The sequence below is a fragment of the Colias croceus genome, chromosome 26 (assembly GCF_905220415.1).
Source record: "Colias croceus chromosome 26, ilColCroc2.1".
Classification (NCBI taxonomy): Eukaryota; Metazoa; Arthropoda; class Insecta; order Lepidoptera; family Pieridae; genus Colias; species Colias croceus.
The window spans coordinates 6,934,610-6,960,911 of NC_059562.1; the positions used below are offsets into that span (position 1 = coordinate 6,934,610).

General features: G+C 33.1%; 1 protein-coding gene across 1 annotated transcript in view; it reads right to left on the reverse strand.

Annotated features, from left to right (window-relative positions):
* LOC123703391 (talin-1-like) overlaps window positions 1-25,581 on the reverse strand; it is a 64,175-nt gene extending 38,594 nt beyond the window's left edge. Inside the window, exons 1-13 of the mRNA XM_045651319.1 lie at window positions 25,334-25,581; window positions 18,876-19,015; window positions 17,800-17,949; window positions 17,097-17,200; window positions 16,487-16,619; window positions 15,625-15,816; window positions 14,750-14,831; window positions 14,183-14,351; window positions 13,735-13,907; window positions 13,279-13,434; window positions 12,872-12,957; window positions 12,347-12,432; window positions 11,551-11,644 (exon numbers count right to left, since the gene is read on the reverse strand). Coding sequence (XP_045507275.1) covers window positions 11,551-11,644; window positions 12,347-12,432; window positions 12,872-12,957; window positions 13,279-13,434; window positions 13,735-13,907; window positions 14,183-14,351; window positions 14,750-14,831; window positions 15,625-15,816; window positions 16,487-16,619; window positions 17,097-17,200; window positions 17,800-17,949; window positions 18,876-19,011 — 1,561 coding nt within the window. The 5' untranslated portion in view covers window positions 19,012-19,015; window positions 25,334-25,581. The remainder of the gene's footprint in view (window positions 1-11,550; window positions 11,645-12,346; window positions 12,433-12,871; window positions 12,958-13,278; window positions 13,435-13,734; window positions 13,908-14,182; window positions 14,352-14,749; window positions 14,832-15,624; window positions 15,817-16,486; window positions 16,620-17,096; window positions 17,201-17,799; window positions 17,950-18,875; window positions 19,016-25,333) is intronic.
* Between the last annotated feature and the right edge of the window lie 721 nt (window positions 25,582-26,302).

Below are 26,302 nucleotides of genomic sequence, written 5' to 3' on the forward strand. Positions count from 1 at the left end.
AAATGGTACTAATTTTTAAGTCGAAAATTTTGGTTTATAATATTGAAAAAAATAATTTCCGTTGCCTCTTCACACAAAATTGACAATATCGTGCTGAATAAACGAACATTTTTCTTGTATTTAATAAAACAAATTAATTTATTAAAAAATATTTTAAGTAAGTAGACATGTCTATCTCAAAAAGGTACTAAATCACTAAATCAAAATGTTACAAATAGGCTGAGAAAAAAATTAAAATCAAATCTTATTTTTTCACATATTTAGCTGTAACGCGTGATACTTATTGCATTGAAATAAGGGTTATTTTATTTGTCACTATCTTGATTTATTGCACAAAAATTTGTAATGAAATATTTTAGTAATTTAGTCGGCGCTCGGACGCCGTTGTGAGTAGACACTGTGACGCTTGTAAGCAGCTCCTCGTTTACGAAAAGATCGCTGTACGTATACAAAATATTTGACCTAATAAACTTGATCATTGACGCATTCTGCACCGACAACCAAGGCACACCAAGGAAAGATTTTATTAATTATAGTTTTTCATACTTATGGGATTATAAATTTCATATTTAGTTTCTGACTTGATGGAGTGACCTGCATGTGTACTTCGAACTTCGAAGACTGCTACTGGAACTAATAGACGAGTAGAGCTAGGTGTGCCGAGTTTGGGCTCGTTTTGTTAGTTATGTTGAGACCTTACCTCCGGACTTGATGGAGTGACCTGCAGGTGTACTTCGAAGACTGCTACTGGAACTAAAAGATGGTTAGAGCTAGGTGTGCCGAGTTTGGGCTCATTTTGTTAGTTATGTTGAGACCTTACCCCCGGACTTGATGGAGTGACCTGCAGGTGCATTTACAAAATATGTTTTATTAATTAATGTAATAATATTATAGTGTCGACTTATAAAAATACTACAGGTTTGCCGGCAGCTTCGCCTGCATCATTTTTAAATTTAACCCAAATTCGGCGCCATTTTGAAATTCTTTGTTAATTGACCGATTTCGTTCAAAATCGATATCTGAGGATCCTTAGGATCACAAAACAGGAAACTGTTACAAAAATTTGAAAAAGTCAACGCCATTTGGAAATTTTCTGTTATTGTACCGATTTCGTTCAAAATCGATATCTGAAGCTCCCTGGGATCGCAAAACAGGAAACTGGTACCAAAATTTTAAAAAGTCAGCGCCATTTTGAAATTCTTTGTTATTGTACCGATTTCGTTCAAAATCGATATCTGAGGATCCTTAGGATCACAAAACAGGAAACTGTTACCAAAATTGAAAAAAGTCAACGCCATTTTGAAATTTTCTGTTATAGTACCGATTTCGTTCAAAATCGATATCTGAGGCTCCCTGGGATCGCAAAACAGGAAACTGGTACCAAAACTTTAAAAAGTCAGCGCCATTTTGAAATTCTTTGTTATTGTACCGATTTCGTTCCAAATCGATATCTGAGGATCTCTAGGATCGCAAAACAGGAAACTGTTACAAAAATTTGAAAAAGTCAACGCCATTTTGAAATTTTCTGTAATTGTACCGATTTCGTTCAAAATCGATATCTGAGGCTCCCTGGGATCGCAAAACAGGAAACTGGTACCAAAATTTTAAAAAGTCAGCGCCATTTTGAAATTCTTTGTTATTGTACCGATTTCGTTCAAAATCGATATCTGAGGATCCTTAGGATCACAAAACAGGAAACTGTTACCAAAATTGAAAAAAAGTCAACGCCATTTTGAAATTTTCTGTTATAGTACCGATTTCGTTCAAAATCGATATCTGAGGCTCCCTGGGATCGCAAAACAGGAAACTGGTACCAAAATTTTAAAAAGTCAGCGCCATTTTGAAATTCTTTGTTATTGTACCGATTTCGTTCAAAATCGATATCTGAGGATCCTTAGGATCACAAAACAGGAAACTGTTACCAAAATTGAAAAAAAGTCAACGCCATTTTGAAAATTTCTGTTATTGTACCGATTTCGTTCAAAATCGATATCTGAGGCTCCTTAGGATCACAAAACAGGAAAATGGTACCGAAATTTAAAAAAGTCAACGCCATTTTGATTTTTTTGTTATTGTACCGATATCGTTCAAAATCGATATCTGAGGATCCTTAGGATCACAAAACAGAAAACTGTTACTAAAATAAAAAAATTCAACACCATTTTGAAATTTTTGTTATTGTACTGATTTCGTTCAAAATCGATATCTAAAGATCTCTAGGATCACAAAACCGGAAACTGGTACCAAAATTTTAAAAAATCAGCGCCATTTTGAAATTCTTTGTTGTACCGATTTCCTTCAAAATCGATATCTGAGGATCTACGATCGCAAAATAGGAAACTGGTACCAAAATTTAATAAATTCAGCTGGTAAGGAAGAAGGATCCTCAGGTATCGATTTTGAACGAAATCTGTCAATTAACAAAGAATTTCAAAATGGCGCCGAATTTTTTAAATTTCGGTACCATTTTCCTGTTTTGTGATCCCAGGGAGTCTCAGATATCGATTTTGAACGAAATCGGTACAATAACAGAAAATTTCAAAATGACGTTGTCTTTTTTTCAATTTAGGTAACAGTTTCCTGTTTTGTGATCCTAAGGATCCTCAGATATCGATTTTGAACGAAATCGGTACAATAACAAAGAATTTCAAAATGGTGCTGACTTTTTAAAATTTTGGTACCAGTTTCCTGTTTTGCGATCCCAGGGAGCCTCAGATATCGATTTTGAACGAAATCGGTACGATAACAGAAAATTTCAAAATGGCGTTGACTTTTTTTCAATTTTGGTAACAGTTTCCTGTTTTGTGATCCTAAGGATCCTCAGATATCGATTTTGAACGAAATCGGTACAATAACAAAGAATTTCAAAATGGCGCTGACTTTTTAAAATTTTGGTACCAGTTTCCTGTTTTGCGATCCCAGGGAGCCTCAGATATCGATTTTGAACGAAATCGGTACAATAACAGAAAATTTCAAAATGGCGTTGACTTTTTCAAATTTTTGTAACAGTTTCCTGTTTTGCGATCCCAGGGAGCCTCAGATATCGATTTTGAACGAAATCGGTACAATAACAGAAAATTTCAAAATGGCGTTGACTTTTTTTCAATTTTGGTAACAGTTTCCTGTTTTGGGATCCTAAGGATCCTCAGATATCGATTTTGAACGAAATCGGTACAATAACAAAGAATTTCAAAATGGTGCTGACTTTTTAAAATTTTGGTACCAGTTTCCTGTTTTGCGATCCCAGGGAGCCTCAGATATCGATTTTGAACGAAATCGGTACAATAACAGAAAATTTCAAAATGGCGTTGACTTTTTCAAATTTTTGTAACAGTTTCCTGTTTTGCGATCCCAGGGAGCCTCAGATATCGATTTTGAACGAAATCGGTACAATAACAGAAAATTTCAAAATGGCGTTGACTTTTTTTCAATTTTGGTAACAGTTTCCTGTTTTGGGATCCTAAGGATCCTCAGATATCGATTTTGAACGAAATCGGTACAATAACAAAGAATTTCAAAATGGCGCTGACTTTTTAAAATTTTGGTACCAGTTTCCTGTTTTGCGATCCCAGGGAGCCTCAGATATCGATTTTGAACGAAATCGGTACAATTACAGAAAATTTCAAAATGGCGTTGACTTTTTCAAATTTTTGTAACAGTTTCCTGTTTTGCGATCCTAGAGATCCTCAGATATCGATTTGGAACGAAATCGGTACAATAACAAAAAAAATCAAAATGGCGTTGACTTTTTTAAATTTTGGTAACAGTTTCCTGTTTTGTGATCCTAAGGATCCTGAGATATCGATTTTGTACGAAATCGGTACAATTAAAAAAAAATTATACTGCGTCCATAGATAACAGGTATACCTGTTATACGGACGCAGTATAATTTTTTGAACAAAACGAGCCCAAACTCGGCACACCTAGCTCCACTCGTCTATGAGTTCCAGTACCAGTCTTCGAAGTACACTTTGGCAAGTACTTGTTTACCAAACAATCACTGTCCAATGAAGTTAGATAAATGGTATCTACTTTTGTGACCATTCAACGTTACAAACTTTACAAATCAAAGTAAAGTTAAAAAAAACATAGCAATAAAAATAAGCTCAATTATCAAGTCGTGTCAGTTTACTCATAATTTCGCCGCTTCGCGCATTTCGATGTGTGTGTGAGCCGTGCACGTGTAGTAGTAAGACTCAATACCTAAAATTGATGCGCGTCAATTTGTAAATACGTCCTTAAGTAAGTATATTACAATCCAACTGGAAAATAAGATATCACAGAATAAAGATTGTAAATAGATAAATTATTATATTTTATAAACACTTAGTACTATAAATTAATTCTATATACATTTAATTAATAATTTTTTCTTTTCATTGTTTATGCATTTTTTACTTATTCGGTATAAGCTGATGTAATTTTTTTCAGAAACATTTTATGAGGAAATCAGTAAGTGCCACATTGTGTATTTTATTTTTATTTTATCGCTGGACATCCTAATTAATATTGTCAGTTTTTTATCCCGTATCTCACAAGAGCTCACAGTTCCAGGGTCACGTTTCAAATCAAAACATCGGATTCGGAGAGCAGAGGTTACAGGAGATCGCAAGTCCTGTCTGCGCTTGCGTACAGCTGATGTGTATATGTTGCAGTCATCCGGTTGAATCTGCTATTTGATTGAATTACTAGCGCGTGCACTGAATGACAATATTTAATTGAATGACTAAAGGACAACTCGTCAAATTGTTTAATGTTTAATTACACAGAAATAGGAACCTCATTTCGCGGGGCTCCGTCAGATCACATGAGCGTCTTCATTCAATGAACGTGCTAGGCAATAAAAATATGCCGAGCGCTATATGCACTCTGTTTAAAGGGATTTACAATCCGCTAACGGACGGTTGGACGTTGAGTGACGCTTGTTAAATGAAAGACCTAGTCATTCAATCAAATAGCAGATTCAACCAGATAACTGCGACATATACACGCGGAGTACATGCACACAGATGCAGTGTAACCTCCTATATGTAAGTTCGGAAATGGAGGCTTTGCCGCCTGGCTTCTCTTGTCGATTTTATTCATTGAAAGAATGATGAATGAATGACTTGTTGAAAAAACGATAACATAAGATGATGATAACACTTTATTTGCACACATACGGAAGAAGACGTACGGGGTGATAATTTTTTTTGTAATTTTACGATACATCGATGCGTGGAATACGAATCTCTTCTGGGATTATAGAAATACGTGAAAGTAACTTTATCTGTCATACATTAATGGCTAAACCACTGAATTAATTCTTATTCCAAAATTCTAATACAATAATGTTTAAGTGTCTAGCCGCATTATTATATTTTTTTTTATTATAGTAATTTCATGAGTTTTTTTTAACTATATTTATCTACTTACATCCGATCGAATAATAAAACAAATATCGATTCTTCATTTGTTAAAAATTAAAGGAAACAAAATACATATTTTAATTGCAGTGCAGTTCCCAGGTCACGTTTTAAACCAAAACATACAATTCGGAGAGCAGATGTTACAGGAGATCGCGAATCCTGTGTGTGCTTGTGTGCAGATTTGCTTACACGCACACAGATGCAATGATGTTCATTTATATGTAGGCTTTGCACGCGGCTTCTCTCGATGATTTTGTTTATTGAAGATGAATGAATGACCGAAGGAATGAATAATAAATAATATATTATTTGCACAAATTCAATAGAAGTCGTCCTTGTTGATTTTACGATATTTTAGATACGTGGAATACGAATCTCTCCTAGGATAATACATTTGAAAATAACTCTGTCTGTCTGTTACACTTAAATGGCTAAACCACTGAATTAATTCTGATGAAATTTGAATAAAAATAGACACAACGAGATAGATATAATATAGTGTCATCGGTAAATTTTTGTCAAAATAAAATAATGGTTCGCACGCGATCCTAACCGCGATATTAAACAATTTTTAATACAATAATTCCATGTACAATTATTTACTTTTAACTTTTAAGCATTGAAAGGAAACATCAAACATAATGTTATTAATTTTATATAGGGCCGTTCCTGGGTCACGTTTTAAACCAAAACATCGAATTCGGACAGCAGGAGTTCTAGAAGGTTCCAGGAGGAATTTTCTTGGGGAATTTTCTTCATTTAGCATTATAAATCTTAAACTTGTATTTTACCTGTTATTTTTTTTATCTTTAGTGTTTTTTTTTTAAATAATTGAATTTGAATTTGATATGGTGACGGTAATTTATTTAAGTTAGATACGTTAAATATGAATCTCTCCCTACATGAATGTGGAAGTAAATTTGTCAGTCTATCCATTACGATTACTTTTTAATGTTTAACGTAATATTAAATTAGGTGTTAATAATAAGAAGTTTTGATAGAGTGTGTTATTCTTTAAATGTAATTCGACATTAATATAAACTGAAAACGGCAACAATTCAATTCTATTACGTTTTTCGCTACGTCCCGAGTCACGTTTTAAACCAAAACATCGGATTCGGAGAGCAGATGCTGCAGGAGGTCGTCATTTCTCCCTGCACTTGTGTGCAGTTTTGTATACACGTATACATACATATGTATACACGTAGACCAGTGACGTAGCGCGAGCTGTCAGCACCGTGGGTCACCAGAGGCCCTGGAAAACTGCCCCTTGTTTTTTTAGATAATATATCTATGTATGAAAGTATTAAATACGTCATTGATATAAGTTATAAGATGATATCGTTTTTTTATTCAATTAGACTTCTTCTAGCAGCACTTTTGAATCGTCATAACATAGCATTTACAATCGATTCGGAAAGCAGTTTCTACGGAGAAGAACTGACAAGAAACTTCGTAGCTCTTTTATAATCATGTCAATATTACATTTTAATTTTTCAATATCAGATCATACATCAGAAATTTCCAGTAAGTTAATTTTCACTACAAGTCGATTTTTGCCGTCTGTGAGTCTGTGTGCTCTATCTTTAAAATTACGCAACATATTTTAATGAAGTTTTTTAAATAGATAGTGGTTCTCGAGGAAGGTTTTAGGACATAATTTGTTAAGTTTTAGACCAAGCGGGTGAAGCCGCGGGTGGAAAGCTAGTTGAAAATAATTAACTTAATTCATCAAATATCTATTAACACGTATTTCTGCGTTTTCCATAATATGCCCTGGGCGGGGCTCCCAGCGACCCCCATCCATGCTACGCCTCAGACGTACATAATTATAGATGTGTATACTAGATGTATCTGTGTATATTGTACATTGTACACAATATATACAATGTAACTTCATATATGTGGAGGCTTTGCACCCGGTTTCTTTTGTTGATTTTTTTTAATAGTATTCATATAGTGACGGTTATTTTTGTAAATTCACGTGTGATGCTTGGATATGTGAATTACGAATCTTCTAGGATTATAAATGCAAAAGATATCCTGTTTGTCTGTTACGCTTTAATGTCTTAATAACTGAACTAATTCTGATGAAATTTGGACAAACGATAGACACATTGAAAATTGACATTGGCTACTTTTTGTTAAGAAAAGATATTGGTTTTAACGCGACTGAAGCCGTCAGGAAACCGCGGTATTATAACATTTTTTAATGCAATAATTTCATGACTTAATCTTAATTAAAGTATGTTTTTTTACTATATTAATTCCATGTATTTCATTATGTCCTTATCAACAATTAACACACTATTTAATTATTAAGATTTTTATTATATATTTATGTTCTTCGCCAGTTCCAGGCTAACGTTTTAAACCAAAACATCGGATTCGGACAGCAGATGTTACAGGAGATCACAAGTCCTGTCTGCGCTTGCGTACAGTTTATTTATTTATTTTACACAGAATCAGTCATTGTACTTGTACACATTTTGTGTTTACACGCACACATATGAAATCAACTTAATTTATGTGGAGCGTAGAACGTTTAAGAACCGAGTGGTCCTGGGTTCGATTCCCGGTGGAAATGTAACAGAATGTTTCGGTCTTTCAAGACAAAGATGGCTGTCAGGAAACCACCTATAGAAAATCGATCAGTGACACAGATGTATGCATAATGCATCTGCCCCATACCCCACTAGGGGACACGGGACTTCACTTTTTGCATCCGACCTAATAATAATTAAACGAACACATTCATTTTTAGAATTAAATAAAACGAAATCCTTATCGGACCACTTTGTTGTCCCTATGTCTATCTGTCTGTCCAGACCCTTTCTTACGCGTAATATATATACAAACTGAAATTTATATCAAATACTTAGCTCTACGTGGCTATACTCTTACTCAAAGGCTGTAAGAAAATTAAACTTCTAAGCCAACACAATCAAAAAATACAGCCGTCCCTGCTGCAAATTATCGACATTAGCAGAGGAATTAAAACCTACAAGTTACTTCCCGTGAATACAGGTTTTTTAAAGTTTACTTTGTGTTGTATTTTGTAAATTAGGAATAAATTTTATAATTTTAAAGAACGTTTTTTTTAAGAAATCTATCTTTAAATAAATGTAAACCGGCATCGAAAATAACTAGTTATGCAACAATTTCATTTTGGTACTTTGACTATGTCACAATTATTTTTTATGTTAACATCTTCCGCTCTTATCATCATAGAGTCACGTTTTTAACTCAAAACATTCTACCAGGAGAGCAGACTTTACAAGGATAGCCATACATTCCTGTGCTTGTGTGCAGTTATGTATGTAATGTATGTCACTAGCACAGCCGGGTAGTTCCTTCAACCCGGAGTCACGTTTTAAACCAAAATATCGGATTCGGATAGCAGAAAATATAAGGAGATCGCAATTCTTCACTGCGCTTGTAGACAGTTGTATAATGTACGTCACAATTACATCCGGGAGCATCCGGGAAGTTCCCTCACTCCCGGGTCACGTTTTAAACCAAAACATCGGATTCGGATAGCAGAAGTTACAGGCGCTTGTGTTCAATTACACCCGGGAAGTTACAGGAAGATCGCAAGTTCTACCACAATACTTAATGCTATAATACAACATTAGTCAATAGTTAGGAGTGCATTACATGCACGAAGATGAAGTGTAACTTTGTTTGTATGGAGGCTTTGCACGCGGCTGCTCTTGTTGATTTTGTTTATGGAAGATTTGAATTTGAAACTTTGAATTTGAATTTGAATAATATCTAGAGCGAAACGCTATATTAATTACATATAGTATATTGTATAGTATATTGAAATCTAACATAGCGGTAGAGACTATCTAGCGATAATATCTTTGCTGTTGTATATTAAGTTTTTTTTAAATAAAGAATTTCAAATTTTCATGTAATCATTGTCAAAGTCAAAACCGAAACCAAAAATTGAATAATGAAACAATTAGGTAGATAACAATTAGTAGTTCTAATACCTACCTCATAGCTTTGGGAAGATCTTTTTAATTCGCGGAAAAAGCTGCGAGCTCTAAGCTAGTTAAGTACCTGATATTGAAATCTATAAAACGTTTGTTATGTTTTTAAACTACTATTATAAATGCGAAAGTAACTCTATCTGTCGGTCTGTTACTCAATTACGCCTAAAGTACTGAACCAATTTGCATGAAATTTGGTATAGAAATATTTTGATACCCGAGAAAGGACATAATATGCTACTTTTTACCCCGGGACATAGGATAGGTTTTATCCCGGAAATCCCACGCGAACGGGAACTATGCGGGTTTTTCTTTCTCGGGTCACGTTTTAAGCCAAAACATCGGATTGGGACAGCAGATGTTATAGGAGATCGTAAGTCCTGTATGCGCTTGCGTGCAGTTGTATATATGTAATATGTTACTGTGAATGTCAGACATAAAGCCTACCATTCACTGTACATACCGCGAACCGAGCATCGAACCTTACCAACTAAAATTTGTAAATCCTCATTTGATGATAGATCGTTAAATATTATGTTAAATTTTTTAACTAACTTACTTATTCCACTTCAAGAACTCAGACTATTTATGATATAATTATAATAACGCTATCATAATTTCATCGCTTATGCTACTACAATATCTGAAGAAAATAACATAGTTTTCTAAAAAAATGAAGACCAACTTGTTAATTCTATGAAACAAACGTCCCTCTGATAGTATCATTCAATAGCCAAAAAATCCCTGTATACGAGCCGAGCATCAAACTGATAACCAACACATTCAAAAGTAGATAATTGTGAATGGTAAGCCTTTAGTCAGAGTCACGTTTTAAACCAAAACATCGGATTCGGAGAGCAGACGTTACGGAGAGATAGCGACTCCTCCCTGCGCTTGTGTGCAACAGCGCATTGTATTGTATGTTTAATGTTACCGGAAATATATTAAATGTAGGAATTTCGAAGCTATTCAGGAAGTGTACAAAACAAATCCATTCCATAATTAAAATTAATAAAACCGATGCAAATCTTAGATTGTACATACGGTTTAAATACACAGTTTTATTCTGTTGTTTCCAATAAAGATGTCTTTAAGTCGTTTTTGGGACTCAAGCTTGCTTCGCTCGCTCGGCTCGTGTCTTACTCGTCGTTCACTCCTCGCTTATTCATTTTTACATTTAAAACTATGTATATACATTTTCGTTTCCTATTTCGGAATAGATTACTTAGGAAATGTGTTTAAAATTATTTCGTTCGTTTCCCAGAAATTGTAAACAATGACGGCTTTAATACATTTCCCGTAGCATGTACATGTACACAGATGCCATTTAATTTCGTTAAAATGGAGGCTTTGCACGCGGCTTCTCTTGTTCTATTACCTATTTGTAGAAGCTTGATATGGTGACGGTATTTCTTTATAATTTCACGTAACAAAAGTGGATATGTGAAATACGTATCTCTTCTAGGATTGATAGAGTATGATAATAAATGAATAAGTATTTCTATATGTCTGTTACGCCTTGATGGCTAGACAACTGAATTATTTCTGATGAAATTTGGAACAATGATAAACATTAGGTATTGATAAAGGCTACTAGGTATCACGCGTGAAAACCGCAGAAGGAGAACTAGTAGGTATTAAAGTAATACTTAGCTAAATTAAGACACACTCAGCTGAGTAATACTACTCCATTTATATCATAAAAATTAAATATTTCGCAAGTATAACTCGGACAATACAAATATTTTTATCATAGATAAACATGAGATAGCAGAGAAGAGCAGAGAGATAGTTCACATAAGCCACGCCCTAGCCACGCCCCTTGTTTACAAAACTGTCCCGGTAACTCAAAACATTGTACCAGGATGCTATAAATGGGAAGAGCTTTCGCGAAACCTAGTCAATTAAGGTTGATTTTTTTTCTGTCAGCGGTAAAAACGCTAAACTGTGAAACTGTCCTTAATGCACAAACTAAGGTTAAAAATTATTTCTTAAAAAAAAACTAAACCGCCTTCAAATTCAAAATAGGACCAAGCGTGAGACACTAGTTTTCAATTAAAAAAAAAAAACCAGCAAAGTGCGAGTTGGACTCAGGCACGTAAATAATGATATAGCTATATTTAATAATAATATTTTTATGTTACCTGATAACAAAACTACAGTTTTCACCGAGAAAGAGTTCATGCGGTTCAACCTCTTGCCGAAAGTCTGTGGTGTTTCGGACAGGATTTCACCTTTCTGAAAGAGAAGTATTATGTAAAATGTACTATATTCTATTATTTTAATTAATGGTGACTATATGCTTCATGGTGTTTTAAATAAATTATTCAAGTGAAGTGTGGAGAAGAAAACAATACGCAAAAAATTTACTGTAATTGGGATCGATATCGAACAATATGCAAAAAATTTACTGTGATCGTCTATCAGAAAAAGTTGTATGATTTTCAAGTAGGTTATAATCAAGTTACTTTCAAAGATGATATTTGTATAAAATATAATTGATATTCGATGACTGCATCATTGTATACTTTAGTTGTATGTTAAACGTTATTTTGAGAGCTAAGGAATAGTAAAAAACAGATATCTTGCGGAAAGTTGAAATTAACAAATGAAATAGAAATTCAGACGATTTAAAAATTACCCTAGACGTTTTTCAAAATTAATGTGTCTGTTATAATTATCACTACATAGTATAAAACAAAGTCGCTTTCTCTGTCACTATGTCCCTATGCCCCTTTGTATGCTTAAATCTTTAAAACTACGCAACGGATATTGATGCGGTTTTTTTTAAATAGATAGAGCGGTTCAAGAGGAAGGTATATAATTTATTAGGTTTTAGACAAAGCGGGCGAAGCCGCGGTCGGTAAGCTAGTACTACAAATAATTTGCAGCATAATTTAATTTTAATTGTAAAATAAATGGTATACGTAAATAACTTACAACAGCTTGCTGTGAGCTAGTGGTTCTTGTAGTGGTAACCATCTCATGAACGGTAATGATTTTCGTGCCTTCACTCGCATTTTGACCTGAAATAAATTTGGAAAATAATGGAAAGGAATATTAACTTGAAAAATGGAATAGCGACATGCTTGATGAGATGTTTCTAATTGACTTTTCAGCCGGCTTAAATAAGGAGGAGGTCTCAATTAGACTGTTTGCTTTTTGGGTTTGTTACCTCGGCCTCAGAACTATAGACTGGGTGAACCAATTTTGATGATATTTTTTTCTATTGAAAGCTCGTGCTTCCTTTGTAATCCCATTTAATTTTGGTATAGTTCTGATTATGTGAAGGCGGTATAGTATTTTTGTTAAAAATAATTATTTACGTACATCATGTACTTTCATAATAATAATAATATATGGATGATTTATAAAAAAAGTGTAATGGCTTCTTTTATATTATTTTACAAGAGGTTTATATTTTTAATAGTTTAATAATTGTACATGCAATAGAATTCATATTACCTTGTTCCACGGATATGATACGGCTCGGCCCAACAAATGATTGTTCGACGATTTTGTTAGCAACAATGTTTTGCATGATGGTTCCTCTGAAATTATCAAATTAGCATCTTAAAAGCATTTTATTGCCTTATTTAGTTCATTTTATTACTAATCTTAAAACTAAACAAGTTTTAAAAAGTTACCTATTATATCCTACTTATCTGTGTATTTTTAAATATTCAGGATTTGTAAAAATACTATTGTTTTAGTACTAAAATACAGATTTTTCAAATGCATGTTTCATCGCGATACATACAGTGGAATATATGTATGTCAGAGAATAATAATATGTAGAGTCGACAGAATTAAAAAGAAGTTTTCCACGGGGCGATTTTACCAAATTATTCTTTGACATTTTTTATCCTTACCTAGATATTTCCACATTGTCTTCGCACATAGCTTCACCCTGTGTGTATGATACATTGTATGGAGCAGCGAGTCTCTTCTTTATTATGTCGATATAGCCCTGTAGGATGTCCCTGATTCTCATGGCATCGTTTGTTTTCACGGCGTATTCTTTTTCACTGAAATAATATATCGATAAATTTTAAATACAATTGAGATGATAAGAAGCTTGTTAGTTACCTACTCACATATTTTACTTTTTCAAATGCTACACTATTCGTAAGAGATAAAAACTTAAAAAAGAACGTGTATACGGAGCACACGTGTCAGAAGTGAAACTACTTTGGCAAGATTCAAAGATACTAAAATTGTCGTCTTACTCCATGACGTGGGCCATAATGCCGGACCTGGAAATTTTACTCCCAACGCGCCGGTGAAGGAAATTTCCTATTATAAATTAAAAAAAAAATAATAATTACCTGTAGTCCCCAAAATCAAGTGTAAATGATTCACTGCCAGCTCTATAGCTTTTCACCTGCGTGAGCGGCCACACTTGCAGTATTTCCTTAGTCTCTTCATCCAGCCGCAGAATCGACTCTGAGTTTATGCCCAGTAAGCGAGGTACTAGCTTCTTCTTGCCTTTTTGTTTTTCCTGTAACGTTTGCAGTTTGATTTGTTAAGTCAATGTAAAATGTAACGGTTTAGAAGTTTTTATTTGATATTTTATTACTTTATGCGGTTTTAGTTTAGTCATGATTCAGGCTATAAAACGAAAATAAACCAGAATAATTGCCTGTTAGTAAAAAAAATAGTTTAAAAATTTTTTTTTAACATATCTCTTTTGTGAATTCCACGTCCTTTAAGATTTAAAAACTTCTGTCCTTTTAGGAAAACGATAACGTCTATAATAATAATTTCGGAATATACCTTGACTAAAAAGAATGTGACGCCATAAGTGGGTAATTCTCTAGCAGTTTTCGTGTACAAATTCTTCGCCTCCAAAGGACTTAAACCGTGGTGCTTTTTGTGTTCTTTGAATATTCTCTTTTCAATCCCCCAGCTCGTACTGTATTGGGCTGGGAGAAATTCTTTTAAACTGTAAAAATGTAGATGAATTAAAAAAAAATGTTTGCGTGTACTAGTGTACACACGAAAGAAGTGAAACTTCTTTATGACCTTATTTTTCAAAAAATAAAATACTATATGCAACTTTACAGAAATACGTCGAATCACACGTGGTAGGGATAAGAAAAAGATGGCGCGTAACGGAAAAATGTCACGCGTAACGAAAAAATGTTACACTAAATTTTTTCCAACCCCGATAAAGAAGTTTCACTTCAAAAATAGAAACGTATTACCGTTTTCTATGAATAAGTAATGTGTTTAAAATTGTATCTTTGGATTTCTACATGCATTACATTTGCTTTAAAAATGTACAGTATATTTTTATACGTTATTTTGACTCTGAATGATTAAAAATTAAAATACACATACTTTTCAATAAAACCAGACTTATGCTTGTCCTCAATGAAGTCTTCGTATTGAATCTGGCACTGAATGCCAGCAAACTCGACGGCTGAAAGTAGAAGATATAAATTAATAACCTTATCTGATTATTTGTAAACTAGCTTTCCGTCTGCGGCTTCGCCCGCGTTTTCAAAGAAAAACCCGCATAGTTCCCGTTCCCGTTGGATTTCCTTCATAAAACCTAGCCTATATTAATTCTCAGTGAAGTTGCAGTTATCTAATGGTGAAAGAATTTTTGAAATCGGTCCAGTAGTTTATGTGAGAAAACCATACATACATACATAATTACAAACCTTTCCTCTTTATAATATTAGTATAGATTTTGAAACACATATTTGAACAAGTGATAACTGCGTTAAAAACAACCGACTTCAAACTTGCACTTGCAAAATTTACAAATACCTACAGACAAAAATGCTCATAAAATAAAAACTACTGGGCCTATCCCAATAAAATTTTTATGGGACCAATTCGACACCATCCCGCATCGAACAAAAAAAGAATCACGTAAATCGGTTCAGAAACCTCGGAGTAATCGGTGTACATACATAAAAAAAAAACATACCGGCCGAATTGATAACCTCCTCCTTTTTTTTGAAGTCGGTTAAAAAGGAATACTTTTTAGTTCCTACTACTATGTATGTGTATTATAACTTTTTTTAATTCAACTTGTTCTTAATATCAGCGGCTAGATAAAACTACCATATTGTTTCTTATCAAATAAATACGCTCATCAAAGTTATTTATTGTCGTACTTTCTCTCTTAATCATAATAAACTTTATCCTCAAATTAAAATTGATTTACATATTCTTATCGCTTTCTATAACAATAAGTTCATTACCTTTATCTTCAGTGACCAATTGACGGCCATCCAAGATAGCGTCTCTGGTCTGCACATAAAGTAGATTGAGTTGAACCGGGTCCCTGGAGTCTACATTACGGTCAGAGTAGAAGAGCCTTCGTTTGAAGAGCAGGGTTTCCTTTGGGTCTACGTGTAGTTCTCGTAATGTTTTGTGTTGGTCTAACCACTCAACTGAAAGTTAATATGATTCGTACTTGAGAATAATATTTTAAGAACAGGAAATGTGCATCGAATGAACTATCCAACCTATACATACGATTAACGTGTAGTTTGTTTCATTATATTGTCTAAAAATCGAATATTTAATAATTCAAAATAAGTTCATACTTTAAATTTTTTAAATATCAACGTGAGTTACAATCTTACAATCAAAACGTAAAATAACTGATTTACGTCATAATATACTACCTACCATAAGATGACGCAGTAATAAGTTTGGTGACCATCAGGTGACGCATCAACATACTCATCAAATTGAGCGATCAATCGAATGTAAGCATATTACTAAATGTCTGGTGACTCTACCATGAGATTATCCGGTGATATTAGTGTTCATTTGTTACACCTAAGTCATTTTCTATTAATTGATACGTTTCGAACATTTTACAGCTGTAATAGTAAATACATCAAGATATAGAGATAGATGAAATTATTATTTTTTATTTAAAAGGTAAAGTTACTTATTAGGTAATCGCGCACTTCTTAAATCAAACACAAAATAATCTCGATCTAAGTCAACCTATTTACATCAGTATTTTATTTTACAAGTTTAGTAAGTTTACTCCATCTGTAGAATTAACGCATGACGCAGTAACACCTATAAAACTTAAACTTAACATACCATTATCATCAGTCTTCAATTTCTTTCTCAATTGTTCCAATTTAGCGTCCTTCTCTCGGAATTGTGTTTTTTTCCTCAGGGTCAATGTCCCCGTCATGGGCTTCATTTCTTCTTCCACCTGGTCTTCGCGACACTGAAATAGATTTATTTTGATATATGATCGATATTTTCATAAGCATTTTACGGTTTGAATATATAAGTTTGTTGTTAATCACTATAATATAGGTTTTTGGATTTGGGACTAGAAGTCGTTTTGGAACATTTTTTTCTTTATTTATTATCGTTGTATCGCAACAATTAAAAATATATACATCTCTATGTTTTTATTGGTTACATAAAAATTGTTAAAGAAAATTAATTTGTTGTCATTTAACAAATTACCATTTCAGTAATTACTTAATTATTGTCAAACGAATTTCAACTCGTCTCAATTGTTTCCAATTAATAACTTCGTTTTAATTATTAAATTTAACTTAGTATTTAATAATTATTCAATTAGTAGCTAATAATTAAATCTGTAATTTATTGTGAGTAATACATAAATATTGTCCCTTTTCCCTAATGAGCCCATTATTTTACCTATATTATTGTTTGCGTTTGCTAAACTTACCAAGCCATATTCATCATGGTTGGTGATACCAATTTTTTCACAAATAAGCACCATAAGATCACCAATATTCTTCGATTCATCAACTTGCATCGTTTTTACGGATCCTGAAAGAAAATAGATATACATAATATATATACCGGCCGAATTGAGAACCTCCTCCTTTTTTTGAAGTCGGTTAATTAAAAAAATATTCTACATCATTAAGAACAAGAAAGTGTTTTATGTGTGCCCGATAAAATCATCAATGTAAATAGTACAATGAGTGTATAAATAAGTCCTCATTTTATTCCTAGAATAGAAAAGCTTTTCATCTTTGTGGGTTAGATGTACTGAGAATTAAGTTAACTGCTTACCTCATTACAGATAATATGTACTTTGAACTGTAATGAGCCAATTAGCATAAAATGGAGTAGATTAAGTTATTTATTTTATTCCTTTTCATATATATTTGTGATGGATTTCAAATGTGTAGTGTTCGACAAATTCTTTCTAATATGAACTATGTGCCATTATATTTAGCATTTTCCTATCATTAATTATTTTTGTTAAGATTTCTCATTTTCCGCCTAAAAGTTAAGTCTGTAGTCGGATAGGAAAAACCAAATAAAGTTTAGCACATGAAAGGTCCAGCCGCATATGAGATGAATATTTAAAAAAAAAAACGAATTTTGTATACTATACTTAACTAATAGCATCTACTTACCATCCAACATTCGAACCCTCAAGTTCCTGTTCTTCTCGAGGTAGTATAGAGAGTCGCCCTCCCTCAGCATGTAGTACTCCAGGGTTCTGTGGTCCTCCAGCCATACTCCCGAGCAATCGTTGTCAGCGGAGGTCAGGAAGAAACCGTATTCTGAAATGTTACGTATGATGCGTAAGATTTTGTTTTTGTGAAGTTTCAACATTATAATGTAAGTATAAGGAACTGTATAGGAAATATTAATCTATACTAATATTATAAAGCTGAAGAGTTTGATTGTTTGAACGCCCTAATCTCGGAAATTACTGGTCCGATTTAAAAAATTCTTTCGGTGTTAGAAAGCTCATTTATCGAGGAAGGTTATAGGCTATAATATTATATCACCACGCTACGACCAACAGGAGCGGAGCCACGGGGGTGAAATTTCGGGAAACAGCTAGTACTTCATAAATAAGGGAAAATTCAATAGTAAGTATATTTGGAAAAAGTTTAAATTTCATCTCATATACACTTTTAACAATTTAATAAACTGCAGGCATAGTTTATTGATATTTGTGTTAATAATAATTAATTAATGTAACTTTGCCTTTATCGTGCGTATTTCATTTTCCTGTACAACAATAATTTAGGAATGTCCAGTTGTATTTACGTAATATCCACAAATAAACACACTATTTACACTTAAATTATAAGCAGGATATTTTCTACGTTTATTCGAAATAATCTCTAGAACTGGTGTTCCGATTTGGAAAATATGTTTAAGTAGCTTCTATTTAGCTTTGCGTAGTGGTAAAAGTTCGTACTTAAGTCCTTGTTTTTTTTTTAGATTTTTAATCTATTGATTCTTTCACACATTACCTAGGTATATTGCTAAGTGCTCTCTGATAATGATGATACATACCTATTAAATAACAATATCCACCTATTTTCATAATCTCTCTATTTTTTTGTATCACAATTTTAGGTCAAATGCCTGTTACATTTGCAATAGCCAATACGCTGAGTACAACGCACTTACCTATACTTTAGAGGTATTAGAGGTTTCTCTCTTGCTTTTTTTAAAAGCTTAATAATCTTACCTTTATCATGGTCCAACGTAAGAATCTTGTCTTTGATAATGTGGTGTGCTTGTCGTACAGTGGTGGTGGTGTCGAACATTAGAGTTCGTGTGATCGCTCCCTCGTCCAGGATTATCTTTAGTGATAACGGTGCCATGTTTCTGAAGAATATGTAATGAATATTTAGAATATAGACTACTAGGTTTCCGCCCGCGGCATCGCCCGCGCAGTCAAAGAAAAACCCGCATAGTTCCCGTTCCCATGGGATTTCCGAGATTGCGTCATTTTCCCGGGATAAAAAGCAGCCTATGTCCTTTCTCGGGTATCAAAATATCTCCATACAAAATTTCATGAAAATTGGTTCTGTAGTTTAGGCGTGATTGAGTAACAGACAGACAGACAGAGTTACTTTCGCATTTATAATATTAGTATGGAAGTATGGTTTAATTTCATAGTTATTCGTTAATAGCTCTACCAGCTCCTAATTTCTAACTTCTGTAATATAAGTTTGGAAAAACCTTCTTTAAATAATAGCTTTGCTCTACTCTTCGAATTGTTCTATTTTTTTTCTTATGCTTTATTTACTGACAAAGGTCCTTTTTATGAGTTTGAGTTTATGAGATCTCTATTAGCTGATCCATTTATAATATTTCAATAATATTTATAGAGTACTCTTTCATCATTCATGTCCTTAAAGCAGTTAAAGCGTGACAATATTATGGTCATCATTAGCTTTTTTAATTACTTCTTCCAGAATTTATTAAATACTAGCTTCCGCCCGCAACTCCGTCCGCGCGGATGTCGGTCTTCGCGTGGATGGTTATTTCTCCATTTTGAGTACCTCTGTCAATAACATCTTATAAATATCTATTGAACCCAATTCCCAAATACGGCTAGGCCTATAATAATACGCAACGTGTGTTCGCGGTTCTACGGAACAACGTCTATGGATAAAACTGGAAAATTAAGATTAATTTTTTTCTACGTATTTTTCCAGGATAAAAAGTATCCTATTTTACGCCCAGGATAATAAGGTATAATTATACCAAGTTTCATCGAAATCGAACCGCTAGTTTTCACGTGATGCCTTCACATACAGACAGACAGACAGACAGACAAAATTTTTTTTAATCACATATTTGGGTTTGGTATCGATCCAGTAACACCCCCTGCTATTTATTTTTTCAATATTAATTTCAATGTACAGAATTGACCCTTCTACAGATTTATTATATGTATATAGATAATGAAAGAGAGTTCCCAATATTTGCTTTAGTTTTCAGTGATTGTATTATCAAGTATGAGGTTGGTTAATATAATTATTGTTTGATTGTGTCTATCTCTACCATAAACAAATACCTTTACAAAGGCAGGAAACGATATAGAAAGTTATAACTATCACTAGCTGTGCTCCGCGGTTTTACCCGCATTACTCAGCTCCTGTTGGTCTTAGCGTGATGATCCTTCCTCGAAAAATGGGTTATCTAACACCGAAAGAATTTTTCAAATCGGTATCAATAGTTTCTGAGATTAGCGCGTTCAAACAAACAAATTCTTCAGCTTTATAATATTATAGTAATTTAGAGCTAGGTATATCACACCTTGACAAATCATAACCTTGTAAAAGTATTCGGTACCTACAGGCTTAAACTACGTCATATTTTTTAGGCTGTGATTAACCTTAATTAATTTTCTATGACTCATCCAAAACTACCAAAGTCAAGTTTATAATATTAATATAGATTATTAATATTATGAAGCTGAAGAGTCTGTTTGTTTGCTTGAACTCGCAAATCTCAGGAACAACGGGTCCGATTTGAAAAATGATTTCACTGTTAGACAGGCCATTTATCGATGCAGGATATAATAGGCTATTTATAATATTATAACATAACACCAAGACAAATAGGAGCGGAGCAATGCGGGTAAAACCGCGGGACACAGCAAGTACATACACTACATAGTCATCATCATCATCATCATCATCATCATCATCATCAATACATATAATAAAATTCTAGAAAAGTCGTGTCTGTACAATCAAAATATATAAAAAAAAATTAGCAGGTGCTATTATTAAATAGATCCCAAACCCAAAACTGTAGTTAAAAAAATTTTTGTCTGTTTGTCTGTTTGTCTGTTTGTCGGTTTGTCTGTTTGTCTGTTTGTCTGTATGTTCGTGCACGCTAATCTCAGAAACGGCTTATCCGATTAAGATGCGGTTTTCACTAATATATTGTGGTAATCTTCATTAAACATTTAGTGTTCATTTCATGTCAATCGGTTCGTAAATAAAAAAGTTATGACCATTTAAGTATTCACGGCGAACATTTGCTAAGGCATTCTATACACATTTTTTTGGTCAAATTAGAATTATGCTTACTTCTAGGTAAATTTTATACATAAAATGTCCTTTAAATTATGTCGTATTATATTTTTAACCCCCGACGCAAAAAGATGGGTGATAAGTGTTTGACCGCTATGTGTGTGTATCTGTTTGTGCCACCGTAGCTCGCTAGCAGGTAATCCGAATTAGATGATGTTTTTTTGTTAGGCAGCATATTTTCCGACGCTGGTTCTTAAATAAACTGTATCAAAATCGGTTCATCCATTTATTGTACCTAGGTATATAGGGGTAAAAATGGGAATGAGAATAACTAAAGTTGTCGAATATACTTTAGTGATATATTAAATGAAAGTGAACGACCTATCAGTAAAAATAAGTCAAATTTTATCAAAATCGGTTCATCCATTTATTTGATATAGGTATAAAAGTGGTAGGTAATAAAAAAAGTGAATTTTGACTCAAGTGACATATGAAATGAAAGGGCATGACGTGTAAAGTATAATTAGACATATTTAATCAAAATCGGTTCATCCATTTACTATACCTATAAATAGGTATAAGTGGGAATGAAAGAAACGAATGTTGTCAAATATACCTTAGTGATATATCAAATGAATGTGCATAACGGGTGAATTACAATTAGTAATGTTTTATCGAAATCGGTTCATCCGTTTATTACATATAGGGCACTTTAGGGGTGACAGTGGTTAGATAAATAAACCAAATGGAGCATCAAACGTTAGGATATGACGTGTACATATAGCCAGGTACAATTAGATAATATTATTTACATCAAAATCGGTTCTGCCATTTACTAGGGATGGAAAGGGAAGGGTTGAAAGTCTGTGAAAGAAGAGGGGGATAGGGGAGCGAGAGGACAGCCACACCCTGGAAATTTTGAACTCTTCTCAAAGCCACATAGGCCTGGCCCTTGGCAATTTTTTTTCTTAAATATACCACTTCTTTTGCCACTGTGGTCCAAATTTATGCACGGTTACGGCCGAACTTAAAAGATGTCAAGGAGCAACAAACTTATAGATATCAATATGATGTAGGAATGTAGTAGAAGTAGGTCTCGCTCACTTGAAAATATTACATGAAAATAAGAAGCCGAAGTTTAAAATTAAAATAAAACCCAACGCAACGAAGGAAAAGGAATAAATAATTTTACAAACTTCCCAACGATCTTTAAAATTAAGTACCTTAATAAAAAATATATACAGTATATATAATATATATTGTGATAATGATGGTATGGCAGCCCCGACGACTTTGTTTTTTTTATTATATTTATTTTTAAAGATCTTCGGGAAGTTTGTGAAATTATTTATTCCTCTTTCTATGCACTTTTCTTCGTTGCGTTGAGTTTTTTTAATTTAATTTTTATTGAACGGTCTATACGGTTTAGTTACTGCAGGCGTGAGACAGGAAAGATAAGAGCGCTAAGACAAACGTCAAAACGCAAAGGAATAGAATCCGCTATCGATAATAATTGTCATAAGCGTTGTTTTGCTAAGGATTTGTTCACCCTACCAACGACGACGACGACCACGAACAAAATTTTCATCCAGTCGCAATTTAACAAAATTGTGCAAAACACAATTAAAAATCAATTATTAAAATTTCCAGTCGTTCTGGTGATTGGAATTTTTATTTTTGAGATCAACGATGACTGAAAAAATAGATTTTTCGTAGAAACAGTGGCTCCTAGAAAAAAATGTATGTGAAGTTTTTTAAAGATAATTTTATAATCTACAATTTTGGTAAAAGTTAAGGAGGAAACGATTAACTTGCCGTCTCGGCGAAAATCACAAGAAACCTATTTTTCTATTAATAGTCCTCGAATTTTTTTTTTCTTTCTGAGTACCGGTATGACGGGAAATTTTAACATATTATTTTGAACCAATTTTGTCAGGATGAAAATTTTGGTCTTGGTCGTCGTCGTCGTTGGTAGTGTGACCGAACCATTACTAAAATATCATGAGCTTATGTCAAAAATTATCGATAGCAGTTTCTATTCCTTAGCGTTATTCTATTCTCTGACATTAGTCTCGGCCTGCTACTAATTTTTGTCATAAACTCATGATATTTTAGTAGTGACGGCGATGACTACGACCAAAATTGTCCTCCAGACAAAATTAGTTCAAAATAAAATATTAAAATTTCCCGTCATACTGGTATTCGGAAAGAAAAACAATTCGAGGACAATTAATATAAAAATTGGTACCTTTTACCAAAATTGTAGATCATAATATTATCTACAAAAAACTTCAAATACATTTTTTTTCTAGGAGCCACCGTTTCTACGAAAAATCTATTTTTTCATTCATTGATCTCAAAAAAAAAATTTTCCAAGCACCAGAACGACAGGTAATTTTAATTTTTTATTCTAATTGTGTTTTGCACAATTTTATTAAATTGCGACTGGATGAAAATTTTGTTCGTGGTCGTCGTCGTCGTTGGTAGGGTGAACAAATCCTTAGCAAAACATACGCTTATGTCAATTAGTATCTATCGATAGCGGATTCTATTCCTTTACGTTTTGACGTTTGTCTCGGCACTCAGTTGCTGCACAATATATTGTCAAAAGCATCCATACAAGGAAGGAAGGTAAATAAATTTGCTCCTCTCCCTCCTGGTGCCTAACAAATAATACCTATGACATAATTTAAAATAAATTTTACGTAGAAAATTAATTAGGCATTTATTTTTTTATTTTTTAGATCAGTTTAGTATTTAAATTTTACTAACAGTTCTTTTAATTATTTATGTTAGGACGTGTTTATTCAATAAAAGTTAAGTAGTAGGTAACTACTATGCAGTCACTATTCCACGCGGACGAAGTCGCGGGCACAGCTAGTTACATAATATGAATATAATTATTTTATTATAGACTAGCGATCCGTCCCGGCTTCGCCCGTGGTACATATTCACGTTTTCTCTACATAAGAACCATCCTCGTACTTCAAGGAATATAATAAAAAAAGAATTAAAGAAATCGGTTCAGCTGTTCTAAAGTTATGCGCTTACCAACACATTTTGGGATTCATTTTTATATTATAGATTTATTGTTATAATTCAATAAGTTTTGATTCCCTCTTTTGTGAGTTACGTGATAATAAACTGTTAATATACCTATATCAGTTAACACTTTTGATTTGAGAGTATGTTGCAATCTGTTGAATGCTCATGACCTAATTTTTGAAACTACTAAAACCAGAAAATTCTTCGCGAAATACCTAATATAATAGGTGTATTTGACAGTAAATTTAGTATCCTATGCTCTCTTATAAAACAAATGCTCCTTCCTTATTTAAGAGTTTTCAATTATTTTCATTAAAAATTTCATCCAAATTGGTTCAGCACCAATTAAGCCAAGCGTAACAGGCAGATAGACGGTATTTATAATATTACAATTTACAAGTATTCATGATTTAACCAAATAAACCACTGTCCCAAAAGGGCTTCTTAGGAATTAATACAATAATATCTGAAGTCTGATTAGTGTCTATTTATTTTTCTAGACCATTCTAGACCTATCACATAGCGCCATCTAGTAATAAACAAAATAAAGTATTATATAGAGACTAAGTAAAAAATTTTTCAAATACGTACTACCTACCTATTTATTTCTTCGAATATTATTGACGAATCTGTGTTTATATTTTTCCTCTTATTTATTTTGTTTATATTAAGAAGTGCTATGTTTTGACAGGTGTAATATCGTGTTTAAATAAATAAAATTTAATTATTTAAATAGACTACTAAAACATGGACAAATAGGATTCCGGCGTTACCTAAAATATTTTTAAACCCCAATCCATACTAATATTATAAATGCGAAAGTAACTCTGTCTGTCTGTCTGCTACTCAATCACGCCTAAACTACTGAACCAATTTTCATGAAATTTGGTATGGAGATATTTTGATACCCGAGAAAGAACATTTTATCCCGGGAAAATGACGCAATCCCGGAAATTCCACGGGCACGGGAACGGGAACTATACGGGTTATTCTTTGACTGCGCGGGCGAAGCCGCGGGCTGAAACCTAGTATTTAAATATATCCGGAATAATACACAAACATTAACTTACAGTTAACAGGAATCTCTGAACCTTAATAGAAAACTTACCAATATTTTTTTATTATTTTCTTGAATAAATAAAAAAATCACTTATTTAAACAATATTTTTTAACAAACTGAGTCAAAACAAAACATTAAAATTCAATTATAATTTAACATACACTCATATATCTCACTACAACCCGGACCTACACAACAAATTTTAACCGATATAAAACACGATTTAACAACAACAACATTTAATGTTTGATAACAAATTCTCTACGTGTTCTCTACACTAAAAAACAACATTACGCCTCCATAGCTAACGAAGTAACTGGCCATTCACTCACGTAAAACAAGTTTACGTTTTAACCGTTTTAAATCGGTCAAAATTATATATATAAAAATTCCACTAACCTGTCCGTGCGTCCACACTATACCACTAATTATAACGTTATGCGCCTTTGTCCTGTTTGTCCATTGACTCATCGTGATAAATTTATATTATCATAATGTTTGCCTTATAGTGGAATGATTTTTATATACTAAAACAGATTTCTTGACGGTCCTGTGAGAGACTAGACTATAGGCATAGTTCAGGAGGTTAACCGAGTGCTAAAAGGAGAGTAATGTTTTAAGGCCAGGTTTGTCTTTTTACGTGACTATTATTTCGCAACTAAGTTCAACTTTGGATTTAGAAACATATTTTAGATAATAATAAATTCTTGGTTTTCTATACATTAATATTTTAAATTACTATGCTGTGTTTAAATCACGTTTAGAAGATTTGGTGTTTTATGACTCTACATAGAGTTTTAAATAGATTTTATAATAATGTACTTAATTACAAATACAAGGAAATGTGAATGATCTAAGTTAGAATGCAACACAAGTAATCAGGAAAAAGCTTGCTGTATTCACTCCGGTTTGCTTGCATAAAATTAATTACTTACTTAATTATATGAGTATGTAAAAATAGCTTATTAGTCTATCAAGGAAAGTTATTTTGACTCAGATCACTTCTTTGCAAGGATC